We start from the raw sequence: 21,823 nt of genomic DNA on the forward strand, positions 1-21,823 counted from the left end.
ATGCCTGTAATCCCAGCACTTTGGGGGGCCAAGGCAGGCGGATCACTTTAGACCAGGCTGGGCAACATGGCGAAACCCTGCCTCTACAAAAAACACAAAAATTAGCCTAGTGTGATGGTGCATGCCTGTAGTCCCACCTACTTGGGAGGCTGAAGTAGACGGATCACTTCAACCCAGTGAGGTCAAAGTGGCAATGGAGCCATGATTATACCACTGTACTCCAGCCGAGGCAACCGAGTGAGAATGTTTTTCAAAAAAACCAAACAAACAAAATGAGCATAGATTCTAAGGACATATGGTTGTTTAAATACCAGTCCTATTCCTTACCAGCAGGTCAAGATATATAACTTAAATTTACCACATGATTAAAATTAATAATAATTTTAAAATGATATTGATAAAAGTAATAACCTTATGAGATTATGAATATTAAATAAATTACAGATAAAGCAGCTTTCACAATGTCTAGCACATCATTTATACTTGATAAACATGTGCATCATCACCAGGAGGACTAGTTGTCACTGTTGCTAAGTGGCATTGCAGAGTAAAGTGGTGGCTTGTCTTTTGCCCATCAAGCTGTCTGTGTTTCAAAATCTGATCCTCAACTCAAGTGTAAAATTTGCAAGCAGTGGTGGAGTGGAACAAGTGGAATCTACACAGTTCTTTATATGACTGAATGAGTGAATTTGATAGGCTCTATCTACCTCCAAGATGCGGCGTGTTGCGATAGTGGTTCTGCGGTACGTTTGGACTGTGCAAGATCAAAAAGTCTTTCAATGATTCATATTTTCAGTACATTGCAAAGTGATCAATTTGGTATATTCTCGACTTAAAACAATCACTTGGTCTTCTCCAAACTTCCTAGACTGCTAATAACATGCAATCCTATTTCCAACCAAACGGAATAAAGCATCAGAAGGAAACTTTGGTTTTATCCCAAGTGCTAAAAGCTGTTTTCACATATTGAAAGTTTGGCTCTACCACTAACAGGCAAGGAAACACTTTCAAACCTGGCAGGTGACAGGAACAGACTTCAGGACTTGGCTATACTGTCGTGAGACATCACCGGCTGGAGTTAGGGCAGGGGTTCTCAACTGGTGATAGTTAGTCCCACAGGGGACATTTGACAATGTCTGGAGATGTTTTTGGTTTTCACAACTGGATGGGAGGCATTTCTGGTGTCTAGTGGGTAGAAGCCTGAATGCTACTACGCATCTCACTATGTCTACTCTCACCTCCCAAACTCAGAATTTTCTGGTCCAGATGGCAGTAGTGCCAAGATTGAGAAACCCTGGATTAGCACGGAACACAGATCAGTGTGAACTCACTTGCTAAATGTTTTCCTCACTATGCTGGATGCTCCAGGCAAGTAGGAATCATTGTATCTTCAGTGCCAAGCACAGTGCCCAGTACCTAGCAGGGGCTCTATTAATTTTTGTGAAGTGAATACACTATAATAGCAGATATTAATGCAGGTCAGTCACCATTTTTCTTCACAGCAGAGCAAATACTTCTTCAGTATTAATGTCAGAAACCAGATGAACAGAGAAGACAGAGCAGAACATGATTTTGCTTATTTGGGCATCTAGCACATTCAACACCTCCAAGAAATCTGTCCCACTTCCTGCATCCCTATCTTCCCCAAAGCAGTAACTGATGTCACATCCAGAAGCTAACAGTAAGTTATGTCAGCTCTACCAGCACCAATGTATTTCTAGAAGCCACTTGCTTCTCTCCATCCGCAAAGTCTAAGTCACTTTGCTTTTGTTCTTCACCTCTACCTTCCATTCTCCACAGAGTAAAAACTATATGCCCTGTTAAAGGCATTAATCGGATTACATCACTCTTGTATTCAAAGCCTGCTAACATCCTCACGGGGGCTTAAAACATCTTACAAAATCTGGCACCTGCTCACCTCTTTGCCCTACAACCATAGCAGTCATCTTCCTATTTAACCAACATGTCCAATTCTTTTGCTCCTCAGAGCCTCTGACTGGCCTGGGGATGCTCTTCCTCTAGATCCTTACATGGCTGGCTCTTTCACATAATTCAGGAATCAGTTTAAAGTCAACTCATCATAGAGAAATTTTTTGACTATACAGACTCTTCACCTGTGTAGTCAGACAAGTTTTATTGTCTTTGGATTATGAGGTGCAATATGAGAGCTTATTCTTTATTTGCTCATTTATACATGTACACTGGCATCCCTCCCAGACTGGGGTGTCAGCTTCATGAAAATGGAGAACCTGATTGTCTTTGTTCTCCGCTGTATCCCAAGCAAGCACAGTGCCTGGCACAATGTAAGAGGTCAATATACATCTACTGAATGAATAGATAACTGAGGAATAAACGGACGGAGATATACATGAACTATTCAGAGAAACAAAGATCTCATCTAAAAGAAAATACATGTTAACTGTCACTTACAAAAAGCGTTTCCCAGAATTTTAAAATTAAACTCCAAATAGCATCTTTTATTTAACCACGATCAATTCAACGTAAGACTAAAAATCAGAGAAATAGAGAGTAGTTAATGTTCATCAAGCACCGAGTATAACTCAGAAATTAAATTAACAGTTTGTTAGTACAAATCTCCCTCGTTCTTTTTATGAGTACTAAATTAAAGTTTATCCTATATTTTTAAATTTCTTACAAGCAAAGAGGCAATGAAATAATGAAATGAAAGTATAATGAAGTTATTTCACTAATTCTCAATCCATAACCATAGCAATGATTTTGAAAGTTTCTGAATATGGTTCAGCAGTGTGGACCAGCCTGGTGTGAAAATAAATTTAAGTCTGTTTTCCTTTTATAATTTTTGCTACTGTGAAAGAAAATAATTAAGGTATTTAATATTCACAGGCAGGATCAGAGGCGAGAATATGAGCATGCCATCACTTACGAAACCTGGAACATAATGCAAGTGTAATGTTGCTTTTTTTGGACCATGTGATATATCTGAATGCAACAAGAAGCCAGAAATATGTTAGCAGTGCTTGGGAGAAAGAGGGGATGGTAGCATGTACAGTCAAGCAGAGTCAGAGGTTGTGACGAACCATGCTGAATTAGCACACACAGTTCCTCTTGCTCTGCCTCCCACCCACTTTTAAACCTGCAGTTCTTACCACTCCAGCAATATCCCCAAAACTTGCAGCATTCTAAAGTTTATATAGTCTCGGGGTATGTGTGTCCTTATTTACACCACAGCTGAGTCTGAAAGAACTTTCTGCAATGATGGAAATGATCTAATTCTGCACTGTATATTGCTTCTGTATCAGAAGAACTGAATTTTGCAAAGTATTTAATTTCAATTAACTTAAATTTAGCCACAGGCTGCCAGATTGCACAGCACAACTCTAGACACCATTCCTGTAGTCTGCAAACTCCTGCTCGACCTTCAAGACCCAATTCAAATGTCTCTTCCTCCAGAGTCTCCTTCCTCTTCTTGTTTCCTAAATAGCAGCCTTCGTGGCTTTAACGACAACCATTGATCACATTCTATTATAATTGTTTTATGGTATATTGGTCATCCTGACTAGATCAAGAATCTTTCAAGGGGAGAGACTCTGCCTGGCTCATCTCTAAATACTCAGTTCTATGCTTGGCACATGAGAATTATTTGATAAATGCTTGTTGGATGCTCAAGTGAAGTAATGAAACCATCTGTAGACATGAACAAATACAAGCACGTATTCCCAGGAAAGTTCTTCCCAGAGGAAGCTTTTACTCCCTTTATATAATTGCAAACCAGATACAGCTTGAGCATCCCTAATCTGAAAATCCAAAATGCTCCAAAATCTGAAACTTTCTGAGCACCGACATAACACAACTGGAAAATTTCACCTGTGCTGTTATGACAGACACAGTAAAAATGCAGTCAGAACTTTATTTCATGGACAAAGTTATTTAAAATACTATATATGATTATCTTCAGGCTATCTGTATAAGGTACATGTAAGACATAAACAAATTTTGTGTTTAGACTTGGGTCCCATTCCCAAGATGTCTCACTATGTACGTGCAAATATTCCTCAATCCAAAAGAATTTGATAACTGAAACATTTCTGGCCCAAGCATTTCAGATAAGGGACAGTCAATCTGTATGACCCTCAGATTTGATAGTATTTCACCATGTGTGTGTGTGTGCGTGAGTGTGTGTGTGTGTGTAATTGATAGAAATTGCTTACCAATGTTAAAAACAGATTTCCAACATTTCTTGAAACAAATATTAGATCTGGCAATTTTAGTCCCATATTTGGGCTTGGCAACAATGAACCAGAATGGAACAAGCAGCTGCATCATTTAGACAATAAATATCCTCTACAGAGTTTTTTTTTTTTAACATTTAGTCCAGTGTTGTCACTTGTGATCTCTGTCTTTCTCCTGGAGCCATTTGACCTTACAACACCAGACAATAAATGAAGAGACAGAAATTTCAAGTTCAGACACTGATTTCTCACCTACATTAGTAAAATAACAATAGTAACAATATAAGCTGCAACAAAACAATAATAATGGTTCCTTGTATTTATTTCACATGACATACCAGGTATTATACTAGGCAATTAATAAACATTGTCAGATAGAATCATCCTCCATGACCTAGAAAATAGTCTTAGCTTCATTTTATCAATGAAGATACTGAGATTCTAACGGGTGAGCTGAAAATAAACAGGAAGTTCTTCCCCTAGTCTGTCCGTCATCAGAGTCCTCATTGCCATCTCTTCTATAAGATGAATCCTTCCTCACCCCTCCATGCTCCTCCCAGCCTGGATTTAGATCCACAGCAAAAGATAAAGTGGGACTTTGGGCAAGTGACATAACCTTTCTGCATTTTGCTCCTCCACTCATAATAGACTTCAGAAATAAGAGCTGACATTATCTCCAGGGGCACATGTGGGCACATGAAATGATGTAGGTGAAACACTGAACTTCTTAGACACTTTCACAAATGGAAAATGATCCCATCTGAGCAGGCAGAGAATGGCTGGTGGAAGGCTGATACATCGGGAGTAGGGAGGCATGGAAAGGGCTGAACTCTCTAAAGGAAATAATGACCTTGTGGCTTTTGCTAGCATCAACCCTCAAGGAACCCTCATCTAGGAAGAGAATGCCTTTGTGGAACTAATACAAATTTGGCTCCCTGAAGCTTGCCTCTTCCTTCCCATTAGGTGCTATTGAAAGGATGCAAGTCAGTGGAAGGTTTGGCAATCAGCTATTATAGGCCTAGCACTCTGCCAGGCCAGGAGCTGGCAAACATTTTTCTATAAATGTCCAGACACTAAATGTTTTAGGCTTTGCAGGCCATAGGTAAACAAATGAGCATGGCCATGTTCCAGCAAAACTTTATTTAGAAAACAGAGCTAGGGCCCACAAGTATAATTAGCCTATAACCACTGTGCTAGACACCGTGGAGGCAGAGCAGAGCCTCTTCACAGTCATCCAGCACCATCACAAGGGGCAATGAATGATGCTTCCTGTTGGATTTCCCACTCCGGTAGCCACAGTCCTCTGAGATAAAGGCCTGAACAGCAAGAATGACTTAAGCCACAGACTTTCTTGGTGGCTCCAGCCCCAGACTCACCCCCCAGGGCAGGAGGAGAGTGAGCCTCTTTTTCCCATGAGTAGTTCCTCCCAGCAGCTTTGCAGGCCTGTCTGCAGAACAGGTGAGGCTATGTGGTCTTTGACCACATGATGTGTTGGCTCCTGACTAAATCAAAGTCCACAGATGACAGGCCTACAATATCCAAACAAAGATGCTTAAACTGATATGGACAAAACTAAATATCTCAGCTTCCCTTGTGCCCACTTTGACTCCCCTAGGTGCCACCCCTGGTGCCACATCACACTGAGATAATCCACTTGCACTTGAATCATCCATGTCTCATTACTATATGTGTATGCCAAGATGGGGTGGCTCCTCTTGTAGGTCACACTGTTTTTCTGTTTTTTGTTTTTTTGAGACAGAGTCACCCGGGCTGGAGTGCAGTGGCACAATCTCAGTTCACTGCAACCTCTGCCTCCCACGTTCAAGTAATTCTCCTACCTCAGCCTCCTGAGTAGCTGGGATTACAGGTGCCTGCCACCATGCTTAGCTAATTTTTGTATTTTTAGTAGACACAGAGTTTCACAATGCTGGCCAAGCTGGACTCGAACTTCTGACCTCAAATGATCCACCTGCCTCGGCCTCCCAAAGTGCTGGGATTACAGGTGTGAGCCACCGTGCCCAGCCAGGCCACATTGTTTAAAGTCTATGCAGTCCTTTTTTCAATAATAAACTTGGGGTTGGTTACATTTCTTCCAAGTGTATGACCAAGAAGATGCAAAGAAGCAAAATTTTCCTACTGTTTTGTCTGTTAATGTAACCTCACATTGTCCTTAGGCTTTTGGTTCTGTCCTCATTTAATCCTGTTTTCCTTCACAGGATTAAGGCTGCTCATTTCTAAACTATTATTTGAACTTTAATATTCTAACATGTCTTAGTGTCATGTTTACTCTTTGACTTTCTGAGTGAAATAGTAAAGAATATGAGAGTGGAAAAGGTATTTGGAAAGATTCTGGGTTTTAAATTTTCAACTTTAGTTGATCCTACCTGTGGGACCTTGGCCAAATGAGTGAATGATTTGAACTTGGATTGCTTCACCTGCAAAACAAAGGTAAGTATGGCAATCTCAGAGAGGGAATGTAAGAATTACATGAGTTAAATACGGAAGATTCCTCTTCCAAATCAATAATAAAAATACAAATAATCCGACTTATATGGGCACAGGATCCAAAGAGATATTTCTCCAAACACGTTATACAAATGACCAGGGGCATGTGGAAAGATGCTCAATATTAGCTATCAGGGATGCCTCACCCAATCAAAAGCACAATGAGATACCACTTCATACTTACTGGGATGATGATAATAAACCGTTGCAAAATAACAAGTATTGGTGAAGATACGAAGAAACTAGAATCTTCTTAAACTATTGGCAAAAATGTAAAATGGTACAACTGCTTTGAAAATAGTCTGGAAGTGCCTTTAAAAATTAAACATAGAGTTATCATATCTATGCTTAGTTATATACCCATGAGAAATGAAAACATATATCCACACAAACACAATGCTATATTAATAGCACCATTCACAGAAGGATTATTCCTAAAAATCAAAACTGGAAACAACTCAATTGTCTATCAAATAATGAACAGGTAAACAAAATATGGCCTAGCCCTACCACAGAATGTTATTTAGCAATAAGAAGAAGTTTTTGAAAAGCAAAGAAAACAATTACATAATGAAGAGACAATTTACAGAATGGGAGAGCATATTTACAAACTCCAATAAGGGGTTAATATCCAAAATATATAAGGAACACATTCAACTCAATAGTATCCTCTTCTACAAAATAACCCAATTAAAAATTGAGCAAAGGACCTGCATAGATATTTTTTAAAAGGAGACATACAAATGGCCATCAGGTTTATAAAAAATGTTAAATATCACTAATCTTCAGGGAAATGGAAATGAAAACTACAATGAGGTATCACCCACCTCACACGTGTTAGAATGGCCATTATCCAAAAGTCAAAAGGTAACAAGTACTGCTGAGAATGTGCTTGAAAAGGGAACCCTTGTTGGCAGAAATGTAAACTTGTACAGCCATCATGGAAAAGAGTACAGAGGTTCCTCAAAATTAAAAACAGAATTACCACAGGATCTAGTAAGCCCACTCCTGTGGACAAAGTCAAAGGAACTGAAATCTTCATCCAAAAGAGCTATCTGCACTGCTACGTTCATTGTAGCATTACTCAAAACCACCAAGATGTGGAATCAACTTAAATTTCCAATGACAGATAAATACAAAAATGCAATGTATATATCAATAAGGAATATTATTTACTCTTAAAAAAGAAGGAAAGAAAATCCTGCCATTTGTAAAAGTGTGAATAACCTGGAAGACATTATGACAAGTGCAAGAAGCCAGACACAGAAAGAAAATTACTGCCTGATCTGACTTAGATGTGTAATCTAAGATATTTGGACTGTTAGAGCACAGAATAGTTGTTACCAAGGGCCAGGTGTGGGGAAAACAGGAATAATTTGGTCATGGCTACAAACCCTCAGTTATAAGATAAGTAAGTTCTGGCACTCTAATGTATGGCATGGTGACTGCGGCTAATGATAATATATTGTATACTAGAAATATGCTAAGACCGTTGATCTTTGCTGCTCTCACCATGCACACACACAAAAGGTAACTATGTAAGGTAAAGGATGTGTTAATTAGCTTGACTGTGATAATCATATCACAATGTTTATTTATATTAAATCATCACACAGTATATCTTAAATACATATAAATTTTGTCAATTATACCTTAATCAAGCTGTAAAAAAAGAAATGAAGTGCTGATACAAGCCAAAAGATGGATGACCCTCGAAAATTTTATGTTAAATGGAAAAGATAGTGGCAAACACCACCACATAATGTATGATGCCGTTTATATGAAATGTCCATAACAGGCAAATACATAGGGACAGAAAGTAGATTAATAGTTTCCAGGGTTGTGGAAGGGGAGGAATGAAAAGTGAAAACCAATTGGCACAGGGTTTTTGTGGGGGTGATGAAAATATTCTGGAATTAGATAGTAGTGACAGTTACACAACTCTTTGAATATACATGAAACCACTGAATTGCGCATTTTAAATGGGTGAACTGTATGGTATTTTAACTGTGTCTAAATAAAGCTGGAAAGTTCTTAGCCTAGTGCCTGAGACAAAGAAAGAAATAAAAATGGTCACTACTGTTATCATTCAGTCACTTGCATATTAAAAATGTAGTCAGTTATTCTAGAGACTTCCACCTCTGTTATTCTGAGAATTAAAATACTCAAACATATGTGTGGTGAGGTCTAGAAGAGGAGGATTATTGTAGCCTGGAGTAGTTAGAAAGCCCTTGAGAAGTGCGAACATAATAAAGGAGGAGGCAAAGAAGAAATCACCAAAGGCAGCAATCTGAAAGTGCAAAGGTGGGAATAATTTGGTTCCTTGTGGGAGCCATAAGGAGGCAATTCGATTAAGCAAATGGTTCATGAATGCAAGAGATAAGTTGAAAAGAAGGCAAAGTTAGATTTCCAAGGGTCTTGGAAGCACAGGCGAAGAAGTTTGGATTCCTTCAGCTTTGGAATGTCAGAAACTGAATTTAAGGAAAACTATCCTGCCAGTTTATATGGTACTGGCTGAAATCAGAACCCAGGAGGCATGACTTAATAAAGGCCTGAAGAAAGATAATAAGAATGGAAATAAGAATGCAATGGCACAAAACAGTGGCTACTTCTTTTTTTCCCCCAAAGTCGGTTGTTCTAAAGTGGCTATTTCTTTAAGATAAAGGTAAAAGAATATAAAAGGAAAAATCTCCCTCTGTCCTTCATCAACACCTAACAAAAGGAACAGTAATTTTAACCATAAAATAATGGTTAAAAAAAAAATGGGAAATTTACCAGTAAGCTTTAAATAAGGAATTCAACACAAACTCAGACAATAAAATTCAAATAAGGCAACCATTAAAAAAAAAAAAAATAGGAAGGCAGGAAGGAGCAGAGAGAAGGGGAAAAATGCAAATAAGAGATGATTTTGATGCAATTTGAAGTTGCATCAAAATCTTCCACCACAACTGTCAGAAACAGATTGGAGAAAGTATTTGAATTGACAAAATTATGGAATTTCTCTTCAATTTTCCAAACAATCAAGAGACAAGTATAAACTGAAGCCATGATTTTAACGTTGGATTTTTCTTCTTGGTCACTTTGCAAGCTGGGAACCCCTGGCCAGTGATGCCCTGTTTGGGCCTTGCTTGGCCATGCTGGCGTGCCCTATCTTGCTGTGTTATAGCTTGTACCTGCATTCAGTGGTTCCCTGAACTCTTGTACCATGCCCAGGAAGAATGAGGATATGCTGGACATTGAAGGGTGATGAGGGAGGAGAAGAATTTTATTGAGTGACGAAGTTTTCAGCAGAGGTGGGATGTGGGGTTGGTCCCCCTACCTGATGGTGAGAAAGTTCCCCTGTGTGGCTGGGCCTGGGGGCTTTTATGGACTTAGAGTGAGGAGTGCCTGCTGATTGGTTTGTGAGTCTGCAAAAATGGTTAAAGCAAAGACACCACCCAAAGGCGGGCACAACAGCGTACAAAATCAATTAGGAAAGTGCAGGTATATGTAAAATAGGTGAAGGGTGGGGACCAATCAGAGGAAAGCACACCAAACGGCAAATCAAATTCTCAACCCAGTCTAAGGACTTAACTTGCAGCTTGGCTTTCAGGCTTTAAACTGTCTTCCACTTGAGGTGGGGTTTCACTGGGTACCCACCCCATCTGCTTAGGCACTTGGCTGCCTCCTGTTGCTATCAATTTGGAAACCTTGGTGAAGCCCCAGGAAACCTTGGAGAGTACAATCCCAGGACTTCAGCACAGCCAAGAATAGCAATAATTATGACAGGGGCTTGGCAGGAAAAAAGTTGATAGCACCTAGTAAATGATAGTATACAGAGGATGAACTTTAAGAATAAACTGGAGATGACTCAAGGTTTCTAGGCTGGATTTTTCAAAATAGGGGTGATACCAGTAAGGGCAGGGGTAAGAAAAGGGGAACATTTTATGGGAGAAGGGTATGTGCTCTGTTATCAGATAAATTAAGTTTGAGCAACTCTTCCCTTGAATTTGTATGTCTGCATAAACCTAACCTAGTGCCTCACAAGTAGTAAGCCTTTTATAGGTGTGTGCAGGAGGGGTGAGGTATATACAATTTTAATTAAATATGAACAAATGATGGTAACATTAAATTCAGATTTTAAGAAATGCTTTTGTTTCAATCACTATGGAGTCAATGGACTGTAGGAGTCTTAAAAATTCTTTAATTTTAAACTGTCTCTTAGATATTATAAAGCCACAGTCTAAGTCATCTTACACTTAAAAAACAATCAAGAAAAGCCTATTAAAGAATAAAAAACCTGAACCTATACTTCCTCCTGTGATAGAAAGAACAAAAACTTCAACTTTCACAGCTTAAAGACATTTAGCACCTCAAAAAGGTGTGTCAAAGGTAAATTTCAAGATAATCATTTTCTGTACTTTGATATTATATAATAATAAGCCATTGGAAATCAAGTTAATTTACAAAAAAAAAAAAAAAAAACCCAGAAGTGCAAATAACAGTGCTTTGTAAAACTGTATGACCCATTTTCTGGAAGCTACTGTGTGATTCTGGAACTAGACTTTTCATTAAAAAGGTAAGAGATGCAGGCATTAGACATGTTCAATTACTGGCTCCCTGATGAAGTTCACTATCCTGTCTAACGGATCTTTCCTTTTCCAAGGCCCCTTCCTCCTTGTGTATTCTGACATTGAGTGTCCCTGGCATTTGCTCTATGAGAATAACTGGACAGTACAATGCTCTTGAATGCAGTGAGTTGGAGCTTGAATGGGCACCATGAGCCCCAAGTACATGAAAACAATTGTGTGTGTGTGTGTTTATAAAACTTCTTGCACAAAATCAGTCTTTGTAATATCTTAGACTTCAAGGGCATTCTTTTCAACCTGGAGCTTCTTAACTTGGCCCTTAAAAATCCTAAAATAAATGCATTACTAAGCTATCTCTGTAAATATATTAAAATTCTTCCTCATTAGGAAGTTTCCAGTTTATGACAAAGTTTGCAGAGGAGTCTGTAACCCAGAGTAGATCAAGAACCACAGCATGTAGATCCCTAAAAATTAAAAACACCAAAACCCGTTTAACACATCTGCATGAGATGAGCCAAGTTCAGACTGCTTCTGGGGAGTCATTTCCTGGAAATCTAGTCATTTAGTGGTAGACTTACAGATGGATCTCAATTGCCCGTGTGATTTTCCCAGCCTATTGTTTTCATATCTAATTATTCTCTTAAAATTTCCATCCATAAAAAAATTCTAAAGATATTAGGATCACTCTTCACATAGTCTTTCCTCCTTTTGAAAGATGCTATTTTTGTTACTTTGAAAACTGTAAATAGCATTCAAGATGATATTTAAGTTTGTACCAACATTTAGTGGAAATGTCTACATTTTGAAATAGTAGGGAGCTCAACATTCAATCTGGTGTGTTTTCATTTTATCTCCTATTCTCAGTGATTTTTAAAAGTCAACTGCAGTGTCAATATCCTTTCTGCTATGCTAATGTGACCTCCCACGTGGAAATCAAAGGAAAGGAGTTCTCAGGGCAAGTGATTCTTTCTCAGTTGAACTATTTAGTGTCATAGTATCACAGAGTATCAGAGCTGAAAGCGGGCTAACAGGTGACCAAGATGAATACCTCTCAGTTTGAAGGGAAACTGAGCCTCAGGCAGAGGAAATTGCCCATAGTCTCATTAGCCACAGGGACAGGAGTGGAGCCTCAATAGGAAGCCTTTCTGATAGCCCCATGTCAGGTGGTCACTTCCTTCCCCACACTTCCATGGCCTTTTATCAGAGACCACCACCCCATGTTACTTAGTGGTTTCAACTTTGTAGCATAGTTACTGTCACTCATTTCCTACCCATATGTGGCAGGCCAATATTTCAAAGTAATCACTGGCGTGCCATTTCCTTCCTGTCTCTTGGCTAAATGGAAGTACATCTATTGCTTAGCAGTAGTCTTCACTCACCAGCTTAGCTTCTAATTCAAAAGGCACTGCCCCAGTGTGACAGAGAAATGACTCATGCAGGGATAAGGACGCAGAAGAGTTCTAAGCCTACCCCCAGACTTTCAAATAGTTTCAAGCTGGATAATGGACAGAGTTAAGAGAGATAAAGCAAGAAAAGAATGCATGTGTACATAAGTGGGCATGTGTAATGCATATGTGTGCATGTGTGCATTGGGGTGGGGTGTACTATGCCCTTGCCTTTCCCCCAGACCCCAGACTGAATCCTGAGGTTGGGTAATATATTAGTTTTCTATTTGCTGCTATAACAAATTTCCACAAACTTAGTGGCTTAAAACAATACAATTGTATTATCTTACAGCACTGGAGGTCAGATGTCCAAAATGGGTCTAATGGGCTAAAATCCAGGTGTTGGCAGGTCTACATTCCTTTTTTGAGGCTCTAGGGGGAAATCTGTTCTTTTGCCTTTTCCAGCTTCTAGAGGCTGCCCGAATTCCCTGGCTCATGGCCCAATTCCATCTTTAAGGCCAGTGATGGCCGGTTGAATCTTTCTCATATTGCATCACTCTGACACTAATTATTTTGCCTCCCTCTTCCACCTTTGTGATTATGTTGGGTCCACTTGGACAATCCAAGGTCATCTCTCTATCTTAAAGTTGACGGACTAGCTTCTAATTCAATCTTCAACCTTAATTCTCTTTTACCATCTAACATATTTGCAGGTTCTGAAAGATTGGTACATAGGCACCATTGGGAGGCTATTATTTGGTCTTCCACAGGTGACTTGCTGTAAGCCATCCCTCTGAATTTGAGACTCTCAGAGTAGACTGAATGTGCATTCTGCTTTTCTCATCCAGAATTCTGGTAGAACCCAGCTTTGCAAAGAGAATAATGAAGGACTATAGCAGCAACATGAATGTCTACTGGAGGCACCTAATTTCCTGCAGATCTTAGGAAACTATGTAAAAACAGACAAACTTAGTTGAGCTCATGAGAACTCTGACAAGCTGGCTAAGGCCAAAGAGTAAGTGTCCTTCACATACTTGAGACAAGAGACTATGTTAGGACCATGGACACTTCCAGGGATGTAGGAGGCCAAAGGTCACCATCCTGCAAAGGATGACTGCCTTCCTTATGGGTATCAGAATGGACCAAAGATGCAACAAGGACCAGGCAAGGAGGATTAATTGGACACCAGATGCCAAGGAAACAACAGCCAAGGACCACAGGATCCCTGCCTACCCCACATGACATGTTGCTCATTAAGGCCCCAGAATACAGAATCTGAATGGAGAGATTATAAGCCAGAACGAGACTGAATGAATTATAGGCCTGAAATGACAGAAACAGCACTGAACTTACTGAGCAAAACCTGGCCCAGCGCTGATGAAATTGTTTGCTCTCATAGCCAGAAATTCAACAGAACTTTTGGAGTCAAGAACATCTCATTTTTTAATAGTCAAATTGGTGATTGTGAAATTAATAATTGTTATACATGCCACTCAAATGAACCTCAGACACGGCAGAAGTTGAGTTGGTGATTGAGAAGAAACTGGAGACAAGGCAAACAGAATGGGAATATAAGACTCCAGAGTATCACATCAGCACAACTGGCTATTTTATTTTTATTTATTTACTTAGATTTATATTTATAATTTATTTCTTTATTTTTGAGACAGAGTCTCACTCTGTTGCCCAGGCTGGAGTGCAGTGGCACGATCTCGGCTTGCTGCAACTTGCCAGGTTCAAGCAATTCTGCCTCATCCTCCTGAGTAGCTGGGACTATAGGCATGCGCCACTACACATGATCAATTTTTTTTGCATTTTTAGGAGTGATGAGGTTTCACCATGCTGGCCATGCTGGTCTCGAACTCCTGACCTCATGATCTGCCCACCTTGGCCTCTCAAAGTGCTGGGATTACAGGCATAAGCCATTGGGCCTGGTCCTATTTTGTAATTATTTTTTTAGATAGTGTTTTACTCTGTTACCTAGGCTGGAATGCAGTGGCATGATCTTGGCTCACTGCAACCTCCCCATCCCAGGTTCAAGCTATTCTCCCACCTCAGCATCCCGAGTAGCTGGGATTACAGGCACCCACCACCACACCCAACTAATTTTTGTATTTTTAGTAGAGATGGGGTTTCACCACATTGGCCAGGCTGCCCTTGAACTCCTGACCTCAAGTGATCCTCCCACCTCAGCCTCCCAAAGAGCTGGGATTACAGGTCTGAGCCACTGTGCCCAGCTGACAACTGTCTATTTTAATGTATCCTTCCCAGTGCTCCTCAAAGCAGGAACTCAAGGAAAATTGTATCTTGAGGAGCATTTTTTTCTAACAAGTCAAAGAGTAGAAATAGCAAAAAAGCGACTTCTCTGGGTGTTTCAGCTACTTAGGCAGCTCACATACATGTATTTCCCATGAGGTCTTGATCAAAACTAAAGTCAATTTTTTTCACTAGGTTCACCAAACAACTGCCAGTAAATACCGGCTCCTGCCAATGAGTGAAAAAGAACACAGGATGTCTGCTCTTAAACGGTGACTCCTGGCCAGGCACAGTGGCTCACACCTGGAATGTCAGCACTTTGGGAGGCCGAGGCGGGAGGATCATGAAGTCAAGAGATCAAGACCATCCTGGCCAACACAGTGAAATCCTGTCTCTACTAAAAATACAAAAATTATCTGGGCATGGTTGTGCATGTCTGTCGTCCCAGCTACTCAGAAGGCTGAGGCAGGAGAACTGCTTGAACCCAGGAGGCAGAAGCTGCAGTGAGCCAAGGTTGCACCACTGTACTCCAGCCTGGTGACAGAGAAAGACTCCATCTCAAAAAACAAACAAACAAACAAAAAACAAACAAACAAACAAAAAAACGGTGACCCCTGATGTTTTCTTTAAATTAAAAAATTATTGCATACTCATTACATTAAGTTTGGGAAATGCAAAAGAATACAAAAGAACAGGAGTGATCTGTTATTCTATTTGAAGCCATAATCTCTCTTAATTTCAAGGTACATGTTCTTCCATTCCATCCTCGGTTTATATGCTGCTCTCTTCATTCAATATTATATCCCAATGTATTTTTCCCCAGTTAATTTAGAAAGCTTATTTTGCCAAGGTTGAGGATGTGCACCTGTGACACAGCCTCAGGAGGTCCTGACGACATGTGTCCAAGGTGGTCAGAGCACAGTTTGGTTTTATACATTTTAGGGAGACATGAGACATCAATCAACATATATAAGATGAATGTTGGTTCGTTCTGGGAAGATGAGACAACTGGAGGCAAAGGCAGGAAGGCTCTGAGTGGGAGGGGGCTTCCAGGTCATAGGTAGATAAGAGACAAATGGTTGCATTCCTTTGAGTTTCTTATTAGCCTCTCCAAAGCAGGCAATCAGATACACATTTATCTCACTGAGCAGAGGGGTGACTTTTAATAGGATGGGAAGCAAGTTGGCCCCTAAGGAGTTTCCAACTTGACTTTTCCCTTTAGCTTAGTGATTTGGGGGCCCCGAGATTTACTTTCCTTTCACATTTCCCCCATTTTATTTTTAAAAATCTTTTGTAGAAGGCATTTTAGAAGAAAATGATTCTCTGGTCTCAGGTTCTGTCTCATCTCTCATGGCTAGGATGGTTTATTCCTAGATGGGCAGGTCCTGAGTTATTAGGAAACTTCACTTTTAGCTTGTTGGGAAGTCTCACGTCCCATGGAGAGAAAATAGGGGGAGGAAGGTAGAAAAATAACAAGAAACAAAAGAACAAGCTTGGAACATCGATATAGGCCATGTTCCTCAGGAGTCCATACATCACTAGGCAGGTATGAAAGTGGCTTATCTATGTAAATAGGTTGCTGTTATTTTTTTCTGAAGTTTAAGTTGTCTAGCTTCAGTTCACTGGGCTTGACGAAAGCACAGCTTAGTTTTAGGTGACTCCAAATTAGGACAAATGGGAAATAAGAAGAAAAAGAAAATTGAAAACATTATTTTGCAGACTTGTAGCCAAGAAAAATTAGAATTTATTCCAAACTGTAGAAAATAATAAAAACTGAAAAACATTAGGCAAGACTAGAATCTAACAACAGGTGTACTACAGATTTTGTAAGATAATTTTCCTCTTTTCATTTTTCCATTTTCACTAAAGACAAATCATGACAGGACTAATTTGCTTTATTATTCTTGGCCTGATTATTCATACACTGTGTTATGTCATTAAAATTATTCTTAAAAACTCCTTTGACGGCTACATAGATGAATATACAGCATTAAAATCTATTCCTCTATTATTTGGCATTTAAATTGTTTCCCAGGTTTAGATTTTTCAAATTAATTAGATCAGGTGTCCAAGTTTGTAGACACACACTCACTCACACATACTCTGATGTAATCTGGAACCATATTGCAGGTAAGAGCATTTTGAACTTAGAGGAGATGACACCAAATGTCTGCTATTCTCTGGGTTGGGTGTAGAAACAATTCCATACATGAAGGTGTTTGTTGACCAGCCTATTTTGGATTGCCTATCTTGGAGAGTACTGGTGGGCCTTTTAGGGGGAGTAATCTATCAAGTTAATTTTCAGGGAGATTCCAGAAATGGGTTAAATGGGTTACAGGGGACAGAGCTGGCCTTGGTGATTTGATTCTGGAGTTACCCTCAAGGTTTCACTGTGTCTTATGACTAAGGCCTGATATTCCAGCTCTAAAATCCCATTCTATTCCCAGCAGGCTTTGCTGGTTTGAAAAAATACCTTGGCGTCTCAGGAAGGCCAACAATTTAAACTACTTCTGTAATAACTGAGGTACAAGCTCTGTCTCAGGGGGAGGTTTTGGACAGAAGGCAGGCAGTGCCCAAGAAGTGATGGGACTTGCAGCTGTCAAAGGAAAGCCGTGGACCTGAGGAATAGGAGCACCAGGCTCTGAATGCAAAGGGCTGGAGAAGTGCCAGCTTCAGCTCAAGAGACATTTCTTGACAACGTACTCTATTATGTAGTGGTATCTGTTAGGTGCTGGGAGGCAGAGAGAACTAAGATGAGTAAGACGCTTCTGGAAGTTCACAAAGGCAGAGAGTGAAAGAGAACCCAGACTGTGGAGCCAGACAGCCTAAGTATAAATCTCAGATTTGTTTCTTACTCTCTCTGTGTCCTCAGAAAAGTTTATAAGTCTGCCTGTGCCTCTGTTTCTATACATGATGGAGGAAAACGTACCCTAATGTCCAAACTAGCATTTCACTGTATATATTAACTCATCAGTATGCTAACATCACAGTCATATCATAGTCTCCCTCTACATTTGAAGATATCTCCAGCTAATGAAAATTTTGTTTCCAACTTCTTTCAAGAAGTCTAATTCAGCCTTATCCCAGATCACCAATAGATGAAACTAGCCCAATGCCCCAGGGAAAGAAGGATGGATGGAAAATGATTGAGGAAAACAAGTTAAGTTGCTTATTTCAGGTCACTAAAAGTAAATTCAGCCTCAGTCTTCATATTAACTGATAGGGCCAAGATTACCAAAGAAGCCAGCTGGAAGTTCATATATAGATTTGACCTAACTGTGCAATGTCCTTTCAATAACTCTGAAGAGTTGACCAGAAGAAACCATTTTGTAGAGGGAAAAAATATGTTGGAGCAAGGCTATATTTCAGTGCAAAGGGAATATTCTGTGAGTTCCTTAGTTACCACTAATGCAAGAAGGATTTCCAGCAGGTACTGGTGCAACTGGCCTAGAAGATACTTATGGCCTTGTAAGCAAGACCATTTCCTTTCCAGAAAAAAACCAATTCCCTCTTAAATATTTTAGTGTGTTATGACATGAATACACTACATGGCAAGCAAAAGTATTTAAGAGGTTCAGTGCACAACACCAGCTCAAAAAGGATGACCTTGGGAATTGCAGAAGCTTGGCTAGAGCATGCTGATGACTTCCTTGTGCTTAACAAAAAACTCTAAAAAGGAGTTGTAATAAAGTACCTAGATGGGGACTAGTGAGCCATAACCTAAAAGCAGAGAAAACGTCTAACTCTGTAAATGGCATTTCTTTCACTCTAAGTCTTAATTACTGGTGGTGTATTTAGGACCTACATATTTATTGGAAATCCAGTGTGTGTGTCGTGTGTGTGTGTGTGTGTGTGTGTGTGTGTGTGTGTGTAAATGTCTCTAAGGTTGAACGGGGATATGAAAACCATTTGAGATTTAGTATTGGAAGTCCCAGTCTCCAAGAAAATCACTTTTTTCACTGTACTTTGGTTTTCCACAAAATTGAAGAATAATATTTTCCTTAGACCAAAGTAAAGGGTGATAGAAACAGGGAAGGCTTTGTAGTCAAACAGACTTTGATATAAACAGGCTTTGCCATGAGTTGATTATGAGGTCTTGACATAGACATTTACTCTCTGCAAATTTAGTTTCAATTCAATGGTATGAATGACATCCACCCTGTGAGGTTAATGAAAATAATGCATGCTTGGCACCTAGCAGACAGTCCAGCCCAATGTGTATTCTCACTGACAATAATAATTTATTATTCTCAAAGAAAATATAAATTTACTTAAATTAGATAATATTCTCAAAGTATTCTCAATGATAATAATAATTTTATTACATTATTATTTTTCATTAGTATTCTCCCTAGGAGCAAAGATGAAAAACTATAGTTGTTTTATGACCACTAACCTTACACTAGAAGCCCAAAACTACAGGATATTTTTCCCCATTTCAAATACAGGAAACAAAAAACACTGAAATTTAAATAGAAGGTTCAACATTAAACAGTTTGCAATAAATCACTATGTTGACTCAAGATGCAGAATTTAGAGCTATACAGGTATGGCAGACATTTCTTGATTTACATGATTAGAAAGAAAATCTGACATCATTCAAATTGCTCTTCTAAATCTGGGGGAGGTCATAACAATTTCCACAAGCAGCTGCTTGCCAGTAAGCTGAAACAGTTTGATGGTGTTACAGAGCAACACCATCCAGAAGCAATCTAATGCAAGACGCATATGTTATTACAAGTGTTTGGTAGCAAGACCAAAACAAGTACCGAGAAACAGGTGAAATTAATTTAGTGATATAACTTTAAACTCAACATTACCAAAATATTATCATTTCAACATGTAACTATTACAAAACATTTTTAATGAGATATTTACTTATTTTCTTTGTAGAAGTCTTAGAAATCCAAACTGGATTTTACATTTACAACACATCTCAATTCAGACTGTTCACATGTAGCTTGTGGCTACCTATTGGACAACAATGGTAGACATCACCTCGCAGTGACGAAAGTATAACCATATTTTGAACACTCAAGCTAGGATTCTAAACATCTGGCTATGTTTCCAGGACTCTATGTGCCTTCTCCAAAGCAGGCAACTTGGTGGCCTTAGGGTTCCTTCCTGCTGGCACATGGCACATCAATGAACCTTACTCCAAGCTAAGTAGTTACAGGATTTATTTATAAAGGTTGTGTGAATTAAGTGTATCATTCTTTTGTCTAAAGAATGACAGATGATATTTTAAATGTGAAAACATTTACAAAAGCTTTGGGACTTTAAAATTGTATTAATTTTTATCTTCTGTTTCTCCCTAATTCTTGCTTGTTTTGATTTTCTTCATTAAGAGAGAGAGAAAGTCAAATGTGTGGGGGCTTTTCACTTTGGGGCCATTATAACTTACGGTGATGGAATCATGTCAATGCTTAATTCATATCTGTTTTCTCTTTGCCTAATTTATCCCTTTCTGCTAATAATTTATTTTTCCAATAGCTGTTTTTTTCCTGTCCCCAATCCCCCTATACTCTCATTTCTCTAAGCAAAATAGATTTGAAAAGATTTCTGAGATCTTGGTAGTTTGCTTTAGCAGGTTAACTTCTCTATAAAAAACATGAAAATTTTTTGGACAACTTTCTTAAGTGACTGTTTATTAATAGCTATGTCAAGAACCTTGAATGCAAACCTAACATTCTTTTAAACACCCAAATGGCCCATTCTTCAAGCCCTGTAGTGAAACTGAGGTTTCATTGCAGCAGCCATAGGCAGACTGAGAACAGAACTGTGAGAAGCAGGTAGGAAGACAGATGGACTTCAGCAACAAGGACACCTCGGAGCAGGCATTTTCTTCCTTCACTGGCAAGCACCTTACAGCTTTCTGGTGCAATATATCTGTTTGGAGTGAGAATTCACTGTGGAGGGCAGAAAGGACTCTGCACAAGAAAGCCTGATTCAGGATATAATGAGGGAGGACCACATGGAGTGGTTTGACAGAGTGGATTTACCATGGATGCTAAGGATAGAGTGATATGTGATTAACTTTTTTTTGCTTATTTCTCACTAACATGCGATTGAACATATTCAAACAACGTAGGAGAGCAATTCTGGGAAACTAATTGAGGGTAGCTGACCTCAAAGCAAACTCTATGGAAAACCATGGCATCCTTTGCCTTGAAGCTCAACCTCTAGATACCTGTATCTGCCTCATCAATTACTCTTCAGCCTTCTTTCATTATTTGTCCTCTTTAGCGTCCAATGACTTCATGATTTTCCTTGGAGACCCCAGCTTACCATCAGTATCATTATAGCCCTCCATGTTTCTCAACATTCCTCACTTGTTCAACTCTATCAAACATGGCTAGCCTGGGCCAGGCATGGTGCCTCATGCCTGTAATCCCAGTACTTTGGGAGGCCAAGGCAGGAGGATTGCTTGAGGGTAGGAGTTTGAGATCAGCCTGGATGACATTGCAAGACCTGTCTCTATAAAAAAAACATTAGCCAGGTGATATGTGCCTGTAGTCCTAGCCACTCAGGAGGCTGAGGCAGGAGGATCCCTTGAGACCAGGGGTTCAAGGCTGTAGTGAGCTATGATTGGGCCACTGTTCACCAGCCTGGGCAATAGAACAAGACCCTATCTCTTAGAAAAAAAAAGTTAATAAAATGACTAACCTGAAAAATACATTGTGATGGTTAATATTGAGTGTCAACTTGATTGGATTGAAGGATGCAAAGTATTGTTAGTGGGTGTATCTATGAGGGTATTGCCAAAGGAGATTAACATTCGAGTCAGTGGACTGGGAGAGTCAGACCCACACTCAGTCTGGGTGGGGAACATCTAATAAGCTGTCACTATGGCTAAAATAAAGCAGGCAGAAGAAGGTGGAAGGAGCAGACTTGCTGA

The 21,823-nt window shown here is 39.5% G+C and overlaps 1 protein-coding gene across 43 annotated transcripts in view; it reads right to left on the reverse strand.

Annotated features, from left to right (window-relative positions):
• The window catches only part of FHIT (fragile histidine triad diadenosine triphosphatase), a 1,534,178-nt gene that overhangs the window by 185,946 nt on the left and 1,326,409 nt on the right, over window positions 1–21,823 (reverse strand). For 5 of the 43 annotated variants that reach the window (XM_078351371.1, XM_035274392.3, XM_078351370.1 and 2 more), the window contains one exon: window positions 6,596–6,646. The exons of the other annotated variants lie outside the window; for them this stretch is intronic. In XM_078351371.1, coding sequence (XP_078207497.1) covers window positions 6,596–6,646 — 51 coding nt within the window. The remainder of the gene's footprint in view (window positions 1–6,595; window positions 6,647–21,823) is intronic. 43 annotated transcript variants of the gene reach the window in all.

Source organism: Callithrix jacchus, chromosome 15 (genome assembly GCF_049354715.1).
Source record: "Callithrix jacchus isolate 240 chromosome 15, calJac240_pri, whole genome shotgun sequence".
NCBI lineage: Eukaryota > Metazoa > Chordata > Mammalia > Primates > Cebidae > Callithrix > Callithrix jacchus.